General features: G+C 40.5%; 2 protein-coding genes across 3 annotated transcripts in view; one reads left to right on the top strand and one right to left on the bottom strand.

Moving 5' to 3' along the window:
- The window catches only part of fer1l4 (fer-1 like family member 4), a 44453-nt gene extending 39604 nt beyond the window's left edge, over positions 1-4849 (top strand). For both annotated transcript variants that reach the window (XM_033973954.2, XM_055225092.1), the window contains exons 47-49: positions 2325-2611; positions 3532-3632; positions 4151-4849. In XM_033973954.2, the coding sequence (XP_033829845.1) occupies positions 2325-2611; positions 3532-3632; positions 4151-4331 (569 nt within the window). In that variant the 3' untranslated portion in view covers positions 4332-4849. The remainder of the gene's footprint in view (positions 1-2324; positions 2612-3531; positions 3633-4150) is intronic.
- Positions 4850-7062: 2213 nt separating this feature from the next.
- pdhb (pyruvate dehydrogenase E1 subunit beta) lies at positions 7063-20086 on the bottom strand. The gene is made up of 11 exons (XM_033973951.2): positions 19998-20086; positions 19852-19911; positions 19052-19159; positions 18252-18314; positions 17984-18019; positions 11164-11354; positions 10498-10592; positions 10316-10426; positions 8967-9058; positions 8106-8247; positions 7063-7214 (listed from the first exon to the last, which is right to left on the bottom strand). The coding sequence occupies exons 1-11, from the start codon at positions 20031-20033 to the stop codon at positions 7069-7071; spliced, it is 1080 nt and encodes a 359-aa protein (XP_033829842.1). The 5' UTR covers positions 20034-20086; the 3' UTR covers positions 7063-7068.
- Between the last annotated feature and the right edge of the window lie 216 nt (positions 20087-20302).

Below are 20302 nucleotides of genomic sequence, written 5' to 3'. Positions count from 1 at the left end.
CATGGCCTCGGATTTGGAGGAGCTGATTCTCATCCCAGCTGCTTCACACTCCGCTGCAAAGTGCCTGTTGCAGGTCCTGGCTCGAAGAAGCCATCAGGACAACATCATCTGCAAACAGCAGAGATGAAATCCTGTGCGCCTAGAAATTCTGTCCATAAATATAATGAACAGAACCGGTGACAAAGGGCAGCCCTGGCGGAGTCCAACATGCACCGGGAACAGGTCTGATTAACTGCCAGCAATACGAACACAGCTCCTGCTCCGGTCATACAGGGACCAGACAGCCCTTAGCAAAGGGCCCGGACCCCATACTCCCAGAGTACCCCCCAAAGGACACCACGAGGGACACGGTCGAATGCCTTCTCCAGATCCACAAAACACATGTGGACTGGTTGGGCAAACTCCCATGAACCCTCAAGGACCCGATGGAGAGTATAGAGCTGGTCCAGTGTTCCGCGACCAGGACAAAAACCACACTGCTCCTCCTGAATCCGAGGTTTGACTATCGGTCGGATTCTCCTCTCCAGTACCCTGGAATACACCTTACCGGGAAGGCTGAGGAGTGTGATTCCCCTGTAATTGGAACACACCCTTCAGTCCCCCTTCTTATACAAAGGGACCACCACCCTGGTCTGCCATTCCACAGGTACTGTCCCCGACCGCCACGTGTTGTTGCACATCTCTGGATGTTGTGGGGCCAAGACAGCCCCACAACATCCAGAGACTTGAGGTACTCAGGACGGATCTCGTCCACCCCCGGAGCCTTGCCACCGAGGAGCTTGCCAACCACCTCAGTGACTTCAGCCAGGGTGATGGACGAGTCCGCCTCCGGGTCCCAAGTTTCTGCTTCCTCCTCGGAAGACGTGACAGTGGGATTGAGGAGATGCTCAAAGTATTTCTTCCACCGCCCGACAACATCCCCAGTCGAGGTCAGCAGCTCTCCACCTGCACTGTAAACAGTGTTGGTGAAGCACTGCTTCCCCCTCCTGAGGCATCGGACGGTTTGCCAGAATCTCTTTGAGGCCGTCCGATAGTCCTCCTCCATGGCCTCCCCGAACTCCTCCCAACCCCGAGTTTTTGCCTCTGTGACTGCCCGAGCCACAGCACGCTTGGCCTCAGGAGTCCCACGAGCCAACAAGGCTCGATAGGACTCCTTCTTCAGCTTGACAGCATCCCTTACTTCCGGTGTCCACCACCGGGTTTGGGGATTGCCGCCGCGACAAGCACTGCAGACCTTACGACCACAACTACGAGCAGCCGCATCGACAATAGAGGTGGAGAACATGGCCCACTCAGAGTCCATGTCCCCAGCCTCCCCCGGGATCAGGGAGAAGCTCTCCCGGAGGTGGGAGTTGAAGACCCCTCTGACAGAGGGCTCCGCCAGACGTTCCCAGCAGACCCTCACGATGCGCTTGGGCCTGCCAAGTCTGTCCGGCTTCCTCCTCTGCCAGCGGATCCAACTCACCACCAGGTGGTGATCAGTTGACAGCTCAGCCCCTCTCTTCACCTGAGTGTCCAAGACACACGGTCAGAGGTCAGATGACACGACAACAAAGTCAATCATCGACCTCCGACCTAGAGTGTCCTGGTGCCACGTGCACCGATGGACACCCTTGTGCTCAAACATGGTGTTTGTTATGGACAAACTGTGACTAGCACAGAAGTCCAATAACAAAACACCACTCGGGTTCAGATCGGGGAGGCCATTCCTCCCAATCACGCCCCTCCAAGTGTCATTACCCACATGGGCATTGAAGTCCCCCAGGAGAACAATGGAGTGCCCGGTTGGTGCACTGTCTAGTACCCCTCCCAGGGACTCCAAGAAGGCCGGGTACTCCACACTGCTATTTGGCCCGTAGACCGACACAACAGTGAGAGACCTGTCCCCGACCCGAAGGCGCAGGGACGCGACCCTCTCGTTCACTGGGGTGAACTCCAACACGTGGCGGCTGAACTGTGGGGCAATGAGCAAGCCCACACCAGCTCGCCACCACTCCCCGTGGGCAACGCCAGAGAAATGGAGAGTCCAACCCCTCTCAAGAAGTTGGGTTCCAGAGCCCATGCTGTGCGTGGAGGTGAGGTCGACTATATCTAGCCGGTAACGCTCAACCTCCCGCACAAGCTTCGGCTCCTTTCCCCCCAGCGAGGTGACATTCCATGTCCCCAGAGCTAGTCTCCATGTCTGGAGATCCGGTTGTCGAGGTCCCCGCCTTCGACTGCCACCCAGATCTCTCTGCACCTGCCCCTCATGGCTCCTCTCGCAGGTGGTGGGTCCACGGGAGGACACACATGTATACTTCATTAATCTTCAGTCATTTGAACAGGTTCCATTGAGCTGTCTCTGTTCGACATGGTACGCCCGGCTCGATCCGCCTCTAAATGTTCCGTGAAAATGTCAAAGGACCAAGCCTCTCCGCGGGTTTCCATCTTCAGGAGCAGAAAGCTGAAGGGCTGGTGGCCTCTGACACGTCTCAAAACTGCAGAGGACTTTGAGAGAGAAGAGAAGGAGCAAGCATCCAAGAAGAAAAAGAATAAGAAAGATAGACACAGTCAAATCAAATCTGAGGATCTGCAGTTTATCGATGCCAATGGAGCCACACATGTGCTCATGGTAAGGCCTATGCTGCTCAGTTTCTATGGTCAGTGTGAATTATAATTACATACTAATCATAATATAATATACACTATTACATTTGGAGATTTCAACTAAATCTTGTAAAATACAAATCTTTTCACAATATTAATCATAGCTGGTAATATTATTTTGAAGGAAAAAAAATATCCATAGTTTGGGCTTTAGTAACAAGGTTTCAGAAAGACAAAGACATTTCAGCTTCCACCCTTTTTCAACTGTGGGGCAATGGCTGATGGCTGAATATATTCTGATTAATTCTTATGGAGTGGAGGAGTCCAGCAATGAAACTACTTAGGAACCTCCAACAGCCTCTAGTGTTAGACCAGAGGACTGTTCTATAAAAGGCTTATGTGGTTAAGGCGTTTGTTTTATATTGTCGAGAGAGACCGATATATCAGTGGAAAGATATTTGCTCTTTTTCACATGCCTCAGACCTCCACCATGGGCCAATATTTTGTTAGCTTCAAACACCTAAAGCAAATATATAAATCTTTATTTGGACCGTTTAGTGCAAAGAGAGCACTACACAAATGTGACTACATTGAATAAATAGTGAAAGATGGAAATTAGCCTTGGAAATCTGCTCGAAAATACAGTTGGAGCTTATCTGCCATTGGTTGTTTTGGCTTCTAAATAATCTGGATTGGCCATAAAAAAAATCCATGTTGGTTGGTTCTGTTTTATAATAACTCTACAGTAATGGAGCCATGTGTGACTGACCAACGTAGCTTCATGAAGGCAAAATGACAATAAAACAAGATTTATTCACATCAGTTTGAGTTAGGGAGTTAAAGTTAGTTTGGGGGAACAGCACAGGCTGATTTCTGGTTTTCTGGTTAATCTGTTTTAGTCATGACTTTTACAGTTACCTCTGTATTTTATATATGTTATTCAAGGGCAAAGTGGAGGCGGAGCTGCAGCTGGTGACCCTGGAAGCAGCTGAAGCGAATCCAGTCGGAAAAGCTCGGAAAGAACCGGAACCTCTGGACAAACCAGAGTATGTGAGAATTCTTCACAATTTTAATCCATGCTTAGACCTGGTTTAGACCTGGTATAGCCCTGGTGTAACTCTGGTTTACTCCTGGTTTAGTCCTGGTTTAGTCCTGGTTTAGTCCTGGTTTAGTGCAGGTTTAATCCTGGTTTAGTCCTGGTTTAATCCTGTTTAGCCCTGGTTTAATCCTGGTTTAGTCTATGTTTAAACCTGTTTTAGTCCCAGTTTGGTCCATGTTTAATCCTGGTTTAGTTCTGGTATATCCCTGGTTTAGTGCTGGTTTAGAACTGGTTTAGTGCAGGTTTAATCCTGGTTTAGTCCTGGTTTAATCCTGTTTAGCCCTGGTTTAATCCTGGTTTAGTCTATGTTTAAACCTATTTTAGTCACAGTTTGGTCCATGTTTAATCCTGGTTTAGTTCCGGTATATCCCTGGTTTAATGCTGGTTTAGAACTGGTTTAGTCTTGGCTTAGTCCCAATTTAGTCCCGGATTAGTCCTGACTTTTTCCTCTATCTCTTTTCTTAGCCGCCCCACCACCAGTTTTTCATGGTTTTTGAATCCGATGAAAACGTTTGTGTTCCTGATTTGGAAAAACTATAAGATGTACATCATTGGTCTTCTCATCCTAATCATCCTCACCCTCTTCCTGGTTCTAATTATCTACACTCTGCCTCAGAACATCTCCTCACTCATAGTTAATGGATAAACCTCACTACATTACCCACAATCCTTTACTGGTGAAAGTTGGTATTCTAGTATTATGCTCTTCTGCCCTATATCGATGAGTATAAAGGGCATTTATTTTGTTTAGCTGATTAACCCATGGAAAACATTTCATTTATGGGCATATATACTTGAATAGGATGACACTTAACACCAAGTGAACCTGAAGCTAAAGAACATTCACTAATTTAACCTTACTAAGAAATATTTGATTGAATATTTATCACAGTCTGATTACAGATCGTTTTTGTATGAGAGTATATTTATTTAGCTGTTTTTCATGTGTAATTCATGAACATAGTAGTTACATTGAAAATACACAATAACTACCTGCTAATAAATATATAATTTTCACTTGTGCATCGGCACTCGGGTAATTATTCAAATGTACTGAAGTCCCATTGACTGCTGTTTATTGTGAATTATTTCAATTTAAAATTATCTTATGAATCAAGGTAAGAAATTGTATATTTTGAATAAATATTGTAAATAAAATACTAGTATGTTCAGTGTATGCAATTATTTTTCTCATTTGTTTCTGAAGAATGCTGAAAAAAGTTTTGAGTTATCTAAAACATCTTAAAGGAATTGTATGTAGACTGCTCTCAGTTTTTCCCAGGTTAGACTACTAATTTCCTGCAGATACAAGTTTTTCTCATTCTTTTCTCATTCTTCTCATTCAGAACCTTCAGAATTCACTCACTGAACTGCAGAGGCTGCACTAGCACAAATTATTTCTTGGCTGCAGGTACTGGGTTTAGGTAGTGACCATTCAGATCAGAGTCCTTTTAGGTTAAAACCAGCAGGATTTTGGCATTGCAACTGGCAACCCAAATGAGAGATCTGTGAGGTTCATTCATGCTTTCTAATGGTATTCTCTTATGAATCAAAACATCAAATTATAATAACATGGCCATCCAATGTTTTTTTTAATTAAGATTAAATTATAATAATTATCAGTAAAATCTATATGTGATATGAACATGTTTACCTCATGTCTGGGTACTGTGTGTGTTAAGCATTGAGGTGAACTTGTTTCTCTGTAAGAATGCGACTTATTGTAAGATGTCTACACTGGAACCTGCTACTTTGGTCAGGTTGGCAAGAGGCCATATAATACATCTTTTCAGTGACTGCCAGCATCATTTTAGTGACATCTTCTACCTTCCTGCAAACAGCTAATGGTACATCCATTTATGACCTTGTACGGACAGTATGTAAAATTAGTTAAGTATAGGACCAGCCTTCTATAGATAGTACCCTTCTCGGGCTATAAGCACTGGAAAAACTCCCTTGAAACGTAACGCATGTGCCTGGTAACTCCATTCATCTGATCAAATAAACTTCTTTCAATTCTCTACCTGGTCTGCAATCTCTTCCTTCACAATTACATCTGTCATGTCACTTGGCACCCTATCTCGTATTAAATCAATTATGTTACTTCTACAGGCCTCAACATCCTGGTCCAATGTAATATATACCTCCAGGAATTCCAGCCATAGTTTCCAGACTTTTATTTTGTAACAGGAAAAACTTTACAGCAGAAACTTTAATAAATAACCCCCTCACGCTCAGGGTTCATCATGTGGTCATTTTTGTGGCTGAACACACACAAGGCATTTCAGATAAGGGAAAAAAAAAAGTGAAAGAAAAACAATAGAACCGTGATTTGAGAAAGACTGATATTTACACAATTAGAGCAGTTGCAGTTTTGAGTCCCACCCAAAAAAAAAATCAGATGATTTAATAGCAGAAAAGGAATATCGAGCCTAGACAAGTGATAAGAGGTTCTACCGGAAGGGCATCTAGTATAAAAACATTTGACATTATAATGCAGACAACTAGATTATTTGCTGAGCTGATCAGATTAAAATTTTGTAAACCATACTCACAAAGTCATTAAAACACATTTACTTATATCTCTGTGTTAAATCTATATAATAACGTTTTGAATTGAACAAACTGATTAGACAAAATGGCAAATAGTTTTGCTTTTTTATTTTTGAAGTGCCTCATATCCAAGGAAAAGTTGCAATGGTTTGAGTCAAGTAGTTATTAAATAACTACAGTGTCTTCTAATGTAGTTCCTCAAAGTTTGGACCAATTAGCAAACATACATAGCTTAAACTTTGTTCCGCCTGCTGGCTTCCATTTTGAGACAATATCCCATACATCTTTTCACCAAATACTAGACAATCCCTTTGAAATACTTCAAATACTTTCAATTCACATAAACCATTACGAACTTTAAGTGCATATTGACAGGTTAGAATACTTATTTCCAAGTTTTTCCAGTTTTCTGGGAATTTTGGTGACGTTTATAATTTTACTTCCTGGTTGGACAGGCTGCAGATATGCCAAACTTTTACCTAACGACCATGATATTAACAAGGACCAAGACTTATCTACATTTCACAACAGTTATGATTAGACAAATAATAAATCTTTATTTTGGTAAATCAACGTACCAATGTAATTAGCAACATATAAAAACCTGTCATATGCCCTTGAAATAGCTAAAAGGTAAAGTGTTGGCGTGTTCCAATAAATAATTTTACCACAATATCCCAGAACGTTTTATTGCCCAAAGGAGGCGGAGTTATAGTCTACCAGTAAGATTACATTTGTGCGTTATTTCCAGCTGAAACGTAATGAAGTATTGGTGTTTTGGCTTTTTTACCCCTGTTAGTGGATACAAGTTTTTTTGAGGTGGCTTTTTCTCAAACGTTGAGAGTCTTTTTCACAGAGAAGATGATGTCCTTGATCTGAGGCAGGCTGTTGTCCTCCAGGATCTTGGCGTAGGGCATTGGAATGTCCACACCGGTCACTCGGGTCACAGGGGAGTCCAGATAGTTAAATGCAGGACCTGAGACCAACACAAACAGGAACAAGTTAAGAAGTTAGATTTTAGACTCAATTAAAGGCCCTGTAGGAAATGGGAGTCCCTGCTTAGGCTGCTGCCCCCGTAACCCGGCCCCAGATAAGCGGAAGAAAATGGAGCAAGGTGGATTTTGCTCAGATATATCCATCCTACTTTTGTCAACAAAAATTTCAAATTCTTTTTTAGTACTAAGGAATAGACTCAATGTGCAATACCAATTCCAATACCATGATGATAGTAAAAACACACACTTTATTTAAGCAGAATGTGATGTGTTCAACATTAAATCATAGTATCTTCTTTTATATTATCATGTGGCCTTACAACTTTAATTCCTCAGTCATTCAGGTAGGTTCTGGGCCATGGGCCTCTACTAGTCTATGTTGTCTTATAATTGTTCTGATACAGTTCAAGATTATTCTAAAGCTATTTAGGAAAGATTTCAGTCCTGGAAATATTACTTTTTTTACTACGCTTCGCTACTTGTTTCAATGACTATCTAGTTTCAATACTACTTTTAGTATGGATTATTATCTGATATAATGTATTAGCAGCTTTTGAGGTCAAAATGAGATTGCCGTGTACTGTCTGCTTCCAATTATAAAGCTTTTTGTTGTCCGTTACTCAAAGTGCGCGTTCGCATGCTAGTTGTTAGGTTTACCTTCACTACTTAGCTCTGGTCTCTGAAAGTTGTGCAAAGATCTTATAGCTGTGGTGAAAAATTTGGATGCTCAGAATGCATAAGGTTAGTGAGGAATAACTGAAAAACTGAACTAGGTAATTTTTAACAGTTTGCAGTGGTCCCGTTTTTAAGACAGTACAAATCAGGTACAGTGCCTTTAAATAATAGAAATTAATCTTGCAATCCTGACGCACCCTCCATGATCCTGGCGCAGATCTCGGCTCCGACACCAAACTGTGGCCATCCTCCCTCGACCGTCACCAGGTGGTTGGTCTTCATCACACTGGCCTCAATGGTCTCTGTGTCCATCGGCCGGATTGTTCTCATGTTGATCACCTAAACAACAAAAACGGAGCAGCTATAAATTTATAATAAAAATGCCAATCGCAACCACACTTTTGGTAGAAATAGATAAGCAACATCTAATTTATATTGAGCATTTGATTATCAGATATATACACGTTGCTTTCCTCTCCACAGCACAAGTTGCTCCTTAAGGTTTAATTTTCACTTTAAAACAGTGGCCCAAATGCATGCACACATTTCTAATATTTGCCTGGCTGTTTTGTACCCCGTGCCATGAACACCTCTCCAAGTCTGTGCCTAATGGATATTGGACTGTGCAGGTACATGCAGTGGGTATCAAAGTACAAACACTTCTCCAGATTGGGATCTTTGATATTAAATTCACAACACCTCAATCATAGTTCCCAGGTTTTACATGCAATTAGAAAAATCAGTTTAAAATGGATTAGCCCAGTTATCAGCCCAGTTTTCATGGCAATAAGACTTCTGTATTGTCTGAAAGCTCCAACATGCAATGTTCAGAGTTTATGCCTGCACTGCATACATTTCCATGTTAAGTTTGAGCTATAAAAACGCAACTTAACATAGAAAGTCACGTATGCAACATTTTTGTGCATCCACACGAGTTATAAATGAGACCCTTGGGCATTAACAGTTTCTACCCACAATGCCATTATTTTAAGTCAAAGTAACTCATATTTTTTCAACAAACAATACAACAGATTTTCTTGAGTTGAACCTGGACTTACCTCACACTCGATGCCTTCTTTGGATAAAACAGCAGCTGCATCTAAACAGTGTCCCACGAATCTGGAGTGAGACACCAGGGTCACATGAGTCCCTGAAAAAAACAAAAAGTTTCAGATTTTAAATGTTCTCAACAGTGACGAATGAAATGCAAGATGAAATGATGGATGATTCAGTCAAGCAAACTCAATTTCTTGTGGCCTTAAATGTGCTCTACATTATTTTTTATGTAATAATGTAAAACCTTTTTTGACCCAGTTCAAGTATTAGGGCTAAAGCCGACTAAAGATATGTCCTGCCGATTGATTAGTCGACTAAAAAGGGGGCATGGCAAAAGCTCTCAGAACTACCAAGGGCTGCAGTTATCAGTTATTTTAGTAATCAAGTAATCTATCGATTATTTACTTTTACTTTACTATTGGTCAAGTAATCTACAATTTGTTTAACCTTCCATAAAGTATCCTTAAAATCATATTTGTTTTAAGAAAAAATAACTATAAATACATTTTTTTTCTGCTTGAAATGACACTTTTCTTTTTAATTGCACATCAATAACTGAAACATTTCACTTATATGATAGACCAGATCAAATCAAAATGTTGAATGTCAAAATGTTGAATGAAATGTTAAAATATTTATTACCAATTTATTTGTAAAAAAGACCATCGTAAACAGACCACATTAAATGTGAACTATAATTACAGTTTCTATTCAATTTCCAATCAATTTCATAGATAAAGTTTTGTGTCCCATCACTTCAGCCAAGATCTCATCCTGCTGTTAGTGAGTTAGTCATTTTGCAGCACTAGCTCGCTATGCTGTGTCTTCGCCTCTTGTCTTGTCTTTTGTTAAACCAGTTTTTTTCCATCATTGTGGTCCTCCGTGCTCTCGCACGCAACTAAACTTTGCTCCCTGCACTTACTTGTGGATCTGCAATGCCCTGCTCTCTTCACTTTTGTGCAGTCAGTGCCATGCAGGCTCCGTGTGAAAAAATGTGTTGCAATGGTTGCATGTGCTCCATGTGGTTATAATCTGACAAGTGATCTCTCAAATAATACCCAATTAATTCCTATAATTAATTTAGCTACTACAGCAACTATCTCTACTTTAGATACAAACAAAAAGGAATAGACTTAATGGTAACACTTAATAACGACATGTAGGCATTACTAAAGTATGAACAAAGACTTAAAAAGGTATAGGAGTTAAATAAGTAGTTACTAAGCCTGAATCATTCTTTTAAAAAGCTTTTTTTTTCAGTATGAAAATGAATTAAATCTTTCCGTTTCTGATTTATGTGTAGTTATTATAGAGGTACCAGTTCTTTTATTATAACTAACTCCAGACTAACCTTGCCGTTCAACCTTGGCTTTTCCGATGGGAACAACAAAGTCTTTGGACTGCGCCTCCTCCGACATCTCAAAGGGAACACCGTACATGAGCTCATTCTCGAGTAACACCACTGAAAGGAAAATAAAAACCTCAGTGAAAAGGGAATGCGCACATTTCCCCTCTAACCAGCAAAGGACATACCTGGGTTGTCATCCCTGATGGCGGCTTTAAGCAGTCCTTTGGCATCTTCGGAGTTCCAGGGACTGACCACCTTCAGACCCGGACAGTGCGCATACCTGAACACAGCACAGAAATGAGCAGTGGGAGGAATGGGTAGAAGATTTTTACATTTTTTATTGCATCTTTCTATTCTCCTGCTGTCCTTCAACTTAGCATTACAACACTGGAAATTCCCCATTGTGGGGGAAATAAAGATTCACCTCTTTTGTACAGCCCTATAGATACATTTAGTCAATGTCACAAAAGAGTTTTTGTTAATACAATACACTTAAAATAAATACTGAAATTGTGCAACACTCAAATTACTTAAAGATGTACTATGTAACTGGTTTCTGGTAAAGGATCTGCAATAATAATAAAATAATTATGAAATGTTTAAGTTTTAATCATGTGCAAAACAAAAAACTGAAATTTTAAATTGAGTATGTACGAACCCTCTTCCTGATGATCTTCAAATTCAAAACTAAAAACATATCTTTAGCTACTTACAGGATGGTTAAGGATAATTCCCCTTTTGGATTATTTAGTTGAATCAGTTCAGAGGCTACTGCCCCTATCTGATATAGCAGCTTCACATCCTAGTCTATGACGCGCACGTGCGTGTGTGTGGGAGGCCCCTAAACGCACCACGCTGCGAAGCACTGCGAGTGTTGAGCAGCGACTCCGGCTGAAGCTCCGTTGGGACCCCTGAAGACGATGGGTACCGGCTGTAGACCGGCAGACATGTAGTAGGTCTTGGCTGCAGAATTTATGACCTGGTCTATGGCCTGCATCGAGAAGTTAAACGTCATGAACTCACAGATTGGCCGAAGTCCTGCCTGAAAACAGGAAAACCGAGAGCAAAGGGAGTTACCATTTATGTCCCTGAGAGACTAAACACACTGTTCACTAATCTAAAAGGTTGAAAGTTTAATCCCTGACCGGATAATGGCAATGAACACCTATGTACCTGGCAAAGATATTTCTATAGACAAGTCTACAGTGTGTATGTACACAGGTGTAAATAGTGATTGATCTTATGTAACAAGATTATTTTGGTTATTGTGTATTGTTGTTATTATTCAGAAGTGCCCGCTAAATTATGGTTTCTTCTGTCGATTTCTTTATAGCTCGTCAGCGCAGGGCTTATGAGTTGTAATGGAGAAAGAGGTAAAAATTATAGTAAAAAGTACAATAACCAACTTCACATGGAGTGAGCAGAACGCCTGTGGCATCTCCGCTTTATTTTCATCGATATTAAACCCCCCCGGGCCAGACGAAGCTTCAATAACACTACAACATGTTAACTATGTCGACGGGGATATGACTACTAAAAAAGGCACTCGCAAATGTACGCAGAAGACTATTCAGACAGCGTTGGCTCCCTCAGCTAGCATATAGGTGGAGGTTAGCAATATGGCGGACACTGTACAGGTGGCGGAGCAAAGGGTGGAGGATTCCTCCCTCACGGTACGAATCTTGCAAAGCGAACTGAAAACTCTCCGGGAGGGTATATCGGCTGACTTGATAATACAAGTGGAGAATATGAAAGAGGAACTTCAGAAAGAAATTGCCCAACTCCGCCGTGAATCCAAAGCCGAGACAGCAGTGCTTAGAGCCGAACTGTCCGAACAAATACAGACACTGAGCGACACGCACACAGAGACCTGAAAAACTCAGCGCAAGATGGAAAAATCACTCAATGACAACAGTGACAAGATGACTGCAATGGAGAAATCATATGAAACACTTTCGAAAGAGTACAAAAAAGTATGGGAGAAATGCCTGGATCTTGAGAACCGGAGCCGCAGACAAAATCTGCGGTTTGTGGGAGTCACAGAGGGCGCAGAAGGTGGTGATGTTAGCCGCTTTCTGGCGCATCTCTTGCAGCAGGTCCTGGGGGCAGATAACTTTGAATCTCCTCCACTCATTGACCGCACACACAGGACTGGTGCCCCGCAGAACAGGTGGCCGTCCCCGTGCGCTACTCGCTCGTATGCACTACTATGCTGATAAAGAAAAAATATTACGACTCTCCAGAGAGAAAGGTGGACTTTCATATAACGGCGCCCCATTGTACATCTTTCCAGACATCTCCCCAGAAGTGAGTCGACTCCGAATATCATTCAACCAAGTTAAAGCCAAATTACGTGTTATATTTTTATTTCTCTCGCTAAAAGTGGAGTTTAGCAAGAAGTCAAGAGTTAGTTTCCTCTAAGACCTCTATTCTGTTTTTGTCTTTTTCTGTTCCTGCACTGGATGCAGTTTGTATGTCTTTCACTTGGGGAAAAGCAGAGAGGGTTATGTGGGTTTTGTTTTATTTTACTCTTTGGGGTTTTTTTTTTCCTCTCCTTTTTATTCCCCGGGGGCGGGGGAGCAGAATTTCAGGATAATTTTTGATGATCACTAACTATGGCAAGAAATACAGTGAGGTTTATCTCTTGGAACTGTAAAGGTCTAAATGGAGCGGTGAAGCGGGGCAATATTTTTTCCCATCTTGAAAAACTTGATACAGACATTGGGTTTCTTCAAGAGACACATCTCAAAGGTAAAGACCATAACAGATTACGTAGGAAGTGGATAGGGCAGATCTATCACTCCCACTCCCAGCAGGGGAGCCGCTATAATTATTAAAAATCAATACCGTTTACTGGAGATAAAATAATATCAGACAGTGGAGGCAGATATGTTATTGTGACAGGGAGGCTTTATAATAACCCAATTACGCTGATAAGCATATATGCTCCTAATGTTGATGATTACCAATTTATTTCAATGTCTTTCCTTTCAGCAATACCTAATCACACGAGCTTATCATTGGTGGGGACTTCAACCTGGTACTTGATCCACAGCTGGATAGGTCCTCGAAGAGAGCAGCAATCCTGTCAAAATCAGCAAAAGCTATTCATACCTTTATGGATACCTACAAGGTAGTAGATCCCTGGACATCATTGTTTCCTGATAAAAGTGAATACTCTTTTTTTTCACCAGTTCATCACTCCTTTGAGGATTGATTTCTTCCTAATTGATCAGGGCCTACTATCTAAAGTTCAACGCTGTGAATATAAAACAATAATTTTGTCAGACCATAGTCCAGTATTATTACAAATTGCAATTGGGCAAAATACAAATAAAGTGTGGAGATTTAACAACTCTCTGTTATTGGATCAGATAAGCAAGAAAGAAATTGAGAAACACCTTCATTTCTTTCGAGCCACTAACGATGCCCCAGATATAACAAGATGCACTTTATGGGAGACTCAAAAAGCCTACTTACGCGGTCAGCTAATTTCGTGGAGCAGTTTCAATAACAAAAAGAGAAGAGAAAAAGAATCCACTATTATTTGCAAAATCAAAGAAATAGATCGCCTATATGAGACCTCCCCCTCATCTGGCCTGTATAATAAAAGGCAATGTCTCCACACTGAACTTAATTTACTGTATACTTCTAAAACAACCAAGCTTTTAACACAGCTAAGACATAAATACTATGAACATGGAGAGAGGGTGGGTAGACTCCTAGCATCCCAAATTAAAGAACAACAGGCGTCAAGATCAATTATTGAAGTCAGGACTGGTTTGAGACAGATCACAACTGATCCTAAAGAGATTAATGACATGTTTAAACAATACTATAGCAAACTGTATACGTCTGAATCAAAGGGGGACTCTAAATTAGTTAACAACTTCTTTGAAAATCTCAGTATTCCTCAAGTTAGTACTGACCACAGAGCCATGTTGGAAAAATCGATAACATTAGGAGAGATAAAAGAAGCAATACTTAAAATGCAAAACTCTAAGGCCCCTGGCCCTGATGGATATACTGTTGAATTCTATAAAACATTTAAAGACCAGATTTCCCCAATGCTGTTGGAAGTGTTTAACGAGGCTCTGATCAGATTGCTGCCTCCATCATTCTATGAAGCTAGCATTTCACTCATACACAAATCTGGCAAAGACCCTTTAGACTCGAGCCTAGTTTATATAGACCAATAAGTTTGTTAAACGTCGATTATAAAATCTTAGCCAAGATCCTGGCTACACGCCTAGAGAATATACTTCCGACTGTCATATCTCAAGATCAGACGGGCTTCATAAAAGACAGACATCTGTTTTTTAATATTAGGAGATTACTAAATATAATCTACACCCAAGAAAACAAAAATGATCAGGAATTGCTGCTCTCTTTGGACGCGGAGAAGGCTTTTGACAGGGTCGAATGGGACTACCTTTTCTCTGCCCTGTCGAAGTTTGGATTTGGCCCTACTTTTGTATCTTTGGTCAAGTTGATGTACACCCGAAAGCATCCATATGAACTAATGACATTTATTCATCCTACTTTCCTTTAGGCCGATCAACAAGACAAGGTTGCCCACTGTCCCCTCTGTTATTTGCTTTAGCAATTGAACCCCTGGCCATAGCATTAAAAACATATGTGGGATATTCAGGCATCATTAGGGGAGAAATGGAACATAAAGTATCTTTGTATGCCGACGATCTGTTGTTATCAAATCCCGAACGCTCCCTACCAATCATAATGTCAGTACTGAAGGACTTTGGGATAGTATCGGGATATAAAATACATTTTTCTAAAAGTACCCTCTTTTTAATCAAGAATGTATCTAAACAGCCCTGTCCCCCTCTTAATGCATATGCCTTTACAGTTTCAGATAAATTTAAATACTTGGGCATTAATGTGACACAAGAGTTCTCTGGTCTCTTTAAACAAACTTTTTATGCTCTGTGTGAACAAATGAAACAGAACTTGGACAAATGGATGAGTCTTCCAGTCTCTTTGGCAGGGAGGATTAATATTGTAAAGATGAATATTTTACCAAAATTTTTATTCTTATTCCAATGCATACCTTACCTCATCACCAAATCATTTTTTTCCAAATTAGATAGTTTGATCTCGCAATTTATTTGGAATAAAAAGACCCCCCGGATTAAGAAAGCATTTTTACAAAAACCCAGAGAACTTGGGGGGATGGGATTGCCCCGCTTCAGATTTTACTACTGGTCATGTAATATACGATCTCTGTCCTTCTGGTGTAATGCTGGGGAGGCTGACTGGGTTGAAATTGAAGAAAACGGTGCCTGCCCAACTTCACTGCGAGCACTTATTTATGCTTCTTTAAAAGCGACTATTCCCAAATTTAAGAATCTTATCGTTTCCCACTCAGTTAAAATCTTGCATCAAATTAGAAAACACTTTAAATGGAAAGAGATTTCCACAATGGCACCAATAACATAATCATGACTTTATTCCAGCACTTTCGGAAATCTCTTTCAGTCAATGGGCAACCATGGGAATAAATTCCTTGCGAGATTTATTTATCCAAAAAACATTTGCCACCTTTGATCAACTCTGTGGAAAATATAAGATAGAAAAGAGAGCCTTCTTCAAATATTTGCAGATTCGCAGTTTTGTAAAATCAACGCTCTCATCCTTCCCCTGTCAGCCTCCTGAGTATGAACTTGATACTATACTTTTGAGAGATCCTCTGAAAAAAGGCTCAATCTCCAGAATTTGTAACGGCTTGTTGGACTTGGAAGATATGCCTACGCTAGACCATCTCAAGGACGCTTGGCAACAGGACATTGGAGTGGACATAACTGACAATCAGTGGACTAAAGCCCAGGACAATGTCCACTCTTCTTCGATTTGCGCCCGTCATGGTCTACTGCAATTTAAAATTTTACATAGACTACATCTGTCAAAGGTGCGACTTTCCAAAATGTTTCCTGGAGTGGACACAGTTTGTGAGCGCTGTGGGCAGGGCCAAGCCTCACTGGCTCATACTTTTTGGAGTTGTCCAGAAATGTCCCCCTATTGGACAAAAATATTCCACATGATGTCAGACGTTTGTCAAATTCAGTTAGATCCTGACCCTGTGCTGGCACTGTTTGGCGTACCCTCAGCTGGTGCAAATCTCCGGAATGAACAAAAAACGTTGTCAACCGTGTCAAATTTGTGACATTATTGGCTAGGAGACTTATTCTGTTGAACTGGAAACAAAAAAACCCTCCAACCTATATTAATCTGTAGTATGACATATTGAAACATGTCCAGCTAGAAAAAATGTAATTCGAACCTAGAGGGAAAGTGGACACTTTCCACCTGACATGGGATGGATTTCTGGAGTACTGTGATAGACAGCATAGACAGGTGAATATGCAGGTATATAATATGCAGGTATATAATATGCTATCTGAACCCCCCCACCGTTTTTATTTTATTTTATTATTATTATTTTATTATTTTTATTAATTATTTTATCTATTTAATTTGACATTTTTTGTCTTTTTCATGTATTTACTTTGTACATTGTTTTACATTTGTTTGAAAGAAACTCAAATAAAAAGAATTATATAAAAAAATAAAAAAAAAGTACAATAACCAAAATAATCTTGTCAAAATATAATTTATCCATCCATCTTCTTCTGCTTAAGCAGTCTAAGCAGGGACTCCCAGATGTCCCTCACCCCAGACACATCCTCCAGCTCCTCTAGTGTGACCCCAAGGCATTCCCAGGCCAGCCGAAAGACATAGTCCGTCCAGCGTGTTCTGGGTCTTCCCTGTGGCCTCCTCCTGGATAATTTATCTAATGTATTTAATATCAGTTAAAGGCCTTGGCAGCACCCCTCTGCTCTTTCCATTCTTCTGTTATAAGACTTGAACTGTATGTAAATAGTTGGATCTGTCATTTTGTTATATTTTTGGTAAATGTATATTCATATAAAATAAGAGAACTACTACTTGCATCAGATATTGTGGTTTTCATGTCATTTAAATAATCTTAAAGAAATCATATTATAATCAGATTTGGGTGTTCATGTGAACAAGGTCAGTGACTGGTTGCGATTAATTGGTTTCAGTCCTAGAGGAAATTGAGTGCGATCACTAAAAGGTTGAGTTGGGCTTGTACAGATCTCTTCATTTTTGTTTGACCAACATAAAGATTTTTTATATACAACTCAACAAAAACTGAGATTGCTAACAATTTACCTTGACTATGTAGTACATTAGTAACTCAGGAGGAATGAGAATGAAAGAGGATGGAACTGAAAGAATTTGGACTATTCCTTTCTGGTTGTGTACCTTATTTTTGACATGATACGCAATTAGGTAAATTTAAAAGACCAAAATAATATATTCATCATTTCAAGACTGTGAGGAGTGTTGCTTTTCCTTCAGACTCAGTAAAATAAAAGCTCTGTCTGTACAATAAAAAGCGCATCCGATGGCGCAGATTGGCAGCCTCGCTTCCATCAGTCTGCCCCAGGGCAGCTGTGGCTACAGTAGTAGCTTACCTTCACCAAGTGTGGAAATGAATGAATAATGACTATAGTGTAGCGCTTTGAGAGGCTTTGAAAAAGCGCATTACAAGTGTCAGCCATTATTATTATCCCCATGGTATTGACACTGTGGCTGTTTAATAGTAGTTATTGACCCATTGCTACTCACCATAGCAGCTCCAACAGCGATTCCAGTGAAACCCATCTACAACACATAGACAGCAAATATGATACAAGGAGGGGTCCAAATGTTTGAACTGAAGTGCATCTGTGCCCTTGTTACATAAACTATAGCACTTAACTAAACAAAACATATTTGGAGAAATGTTGGAAAGTCAATGGATTTCAGAATGAAAAAAAATTATGAACGTTGTTATAGTGATGGTCCAGTAGAACTCTAAAACCCGGTCTAATCCTGGTCTTGTATTGCCTCTTACCTCTGAAATGGGAGTATCAATGATCCGCTTGTCTCCGTATTTCTTCCACAAACCTCTGCTCACCTGAAACAAACATAACAGAAATTAAACAACCTTCTTAAGACTCTAATTACCCATCCTCCTTTATTAACCTTATTCTGCCTGCTCACTTGTTCCATAAATGCAACTAAACCACGCTTTCTCTGTAGTATCACTTGTGGTTAAGTGGAAATACTGTTCTTTTCAAGAATTTGGGAAAAGTGTCAGTGCTAAAATATTACATAAAGTAGGTTGATTTGTGCCACATCTTCAATGGTTATGCGCAACAAGTCAATACTGCACTGATTCTCTGGGAAGGGCTCTGTAATCCCTATAGAATTTATCTGCTGTCAAGATCGGCAACTCCATACAAAATAATACAACCCAAATAACGATGGCGACGCCCACGGAAACTTCTGGAATAAGGTGAATAGTGGTCTGTGTTAACTTTTTGAATTTATGAAGATGGGAGACTACAATCTTCTGACATAACAACTGCCATTTATCATTTAAAGTAACTACAAAACAGCTCTTTAAAAAGTTTTATCCTTATGAGGTGTTCTGGGCCAACATTGACCAATACACCAACACACTGCACCAATTTATAGAGAAAAATGGAATATCAGGTGAACTAATACTTGGAACTGATACCTGTTGAACCACTGCCGACATCTGATATCAGTGCATCCCTATAGACAATATACCTGATATTCTAATTTTGCATATCTCCAGAACAGCAATTGTAATGTTTTTCGATATATCTTCCATCCCTTCTGTTTCACCTTGTATGCGCCGTCATACTGAGCCACTTCCTCTCCCAATAGAAACACTCGCTCATCTCTCTCCAGCTCCTCATCCATCGCCTGGTTCAGAGCATCGCGTACTGTCATCTGAGAAAATCAATACAACAAATAAATTTTAAGCATACAACACTGACTTCTATGAGTCTGTAACCGTGTGATATTACTTTTCTCACATCATTAACTTACTCTGAAATTTCAATATTGTGACAATACTACTCAAACTCTATTTTGATTCAAAGGAAAAGTCTTGATCCATGTTCAGTGAAGGCTTTTTTTATATCGAGTAGTTTTAATCAATAGTGCTTTACTATAAAGACAAATCTCAACATATGTAAAATGCTTATTAATAACAATCATAGTTCTGCTATTCACACATTATATTCCATTTACACATCCTGGACTATAGGGTTATAAAAGTAATTTAAGTTAAACGTTAAATTATAGCTTCATCTGTCCCTTTCTTTAAAGCTCATTGGCGCAGGGCTTGGGAGTTGTAATGGGGGAAAGGGGCAAAAACGACAGTAAAAAGCAATTTAAGAGTTGTCAGTGTCACCCTTTATACATAACAAACTTCCATGCCACAGCCCAAGCCCGCATCTGTCCTGGAGAGGTGACTATGGGAATTTACGGCAAAATCAGTATCTATAACGCATTAGACTGAACTAGTTGGAAGCACGTTAAAGTCGAGCAAACGCAGTGAGCATGTTTTCGATGGTATGATGTAAAGGCAAGAGAACACAATATAAAATCCGCAGCTAACGCTAAAAGCTAGCACTGACCTGGACAGCGGCTGGAGCGCTGCTATGAAACCCGCTCCTCTGTAGAGCAGCAACCGCATTCTGCTCAAAAACACACAAAATACAGCGTTACAGATCTGCATAATCATAAGTAAAATGTTAATAATTGTCTTTAAAAGACATGGGACCTTTCCAGAGCGGAGAAAGCACCTCAGCGACGCCATGTTTAACCTGTCCTCTGCACTGACTACCGGACGTGGAGGAGACGAGAGACAGCGAGGTCAGGGAAAGCAGCCAATCAGCGCTCGGGTTTAGAGTGACGTTGGGGGCGTAACAAAAATGTAGCCAATCAGAGAAAGATTTTTGGAAACAGGCGGGACAAAGCGTCTAATTGGGCAATTGCCCAAGGACAAGGTTGGTGGGATGACAGCATGGATGTGTGGATGACAGCTACCACTACCTACACAAAAGTTATGTTAGATTATAATCAGAT

The sequence above is a fragment of the Periophthalmus magnuspinnatus genome, chromosome 10 (assembly GCF_009829125.3).
Source record: "Periophthalmus magnuspinnatus isolate fPerMag1 chromosome 10, fPerMag1.2.pri, whole genome shotgun sequence".
In the NCBI taxonomy this organism is placed as follows: Eukaryota; Metazoa; Chordata; class Actinopteri; order Gobiiformes; family Gobiidae; genus Periophthalmus; species Periophthalmus magnuspinnatus.
This window is presented reverse-complemented; position numbering and strand designations above follow the sequence as displayed.

Coding starts and splice junctions, on each gene's coding strand:
- pdhb (XM_033973951.2), bottom strand. CDS start 20,033: ATGGCGTCGCTGAGGTGCTTTCTCCGCTCTGGAAAG. Junction 10,593..11,163: donor TCGCAGTGCTTCGCAGCGTG/GTGCGTTTAGGG, acceptor TGCTGTGTTCAG/GTATGCGCACTGTCCGGGTC. Junction 8,248..8,966: donor AAGAAGGCATCGAGTGTGAG/GTAAGTCCAGGT, acceptor TTTGTTGTTTAG/GTGATCAACATGAGAACAAT.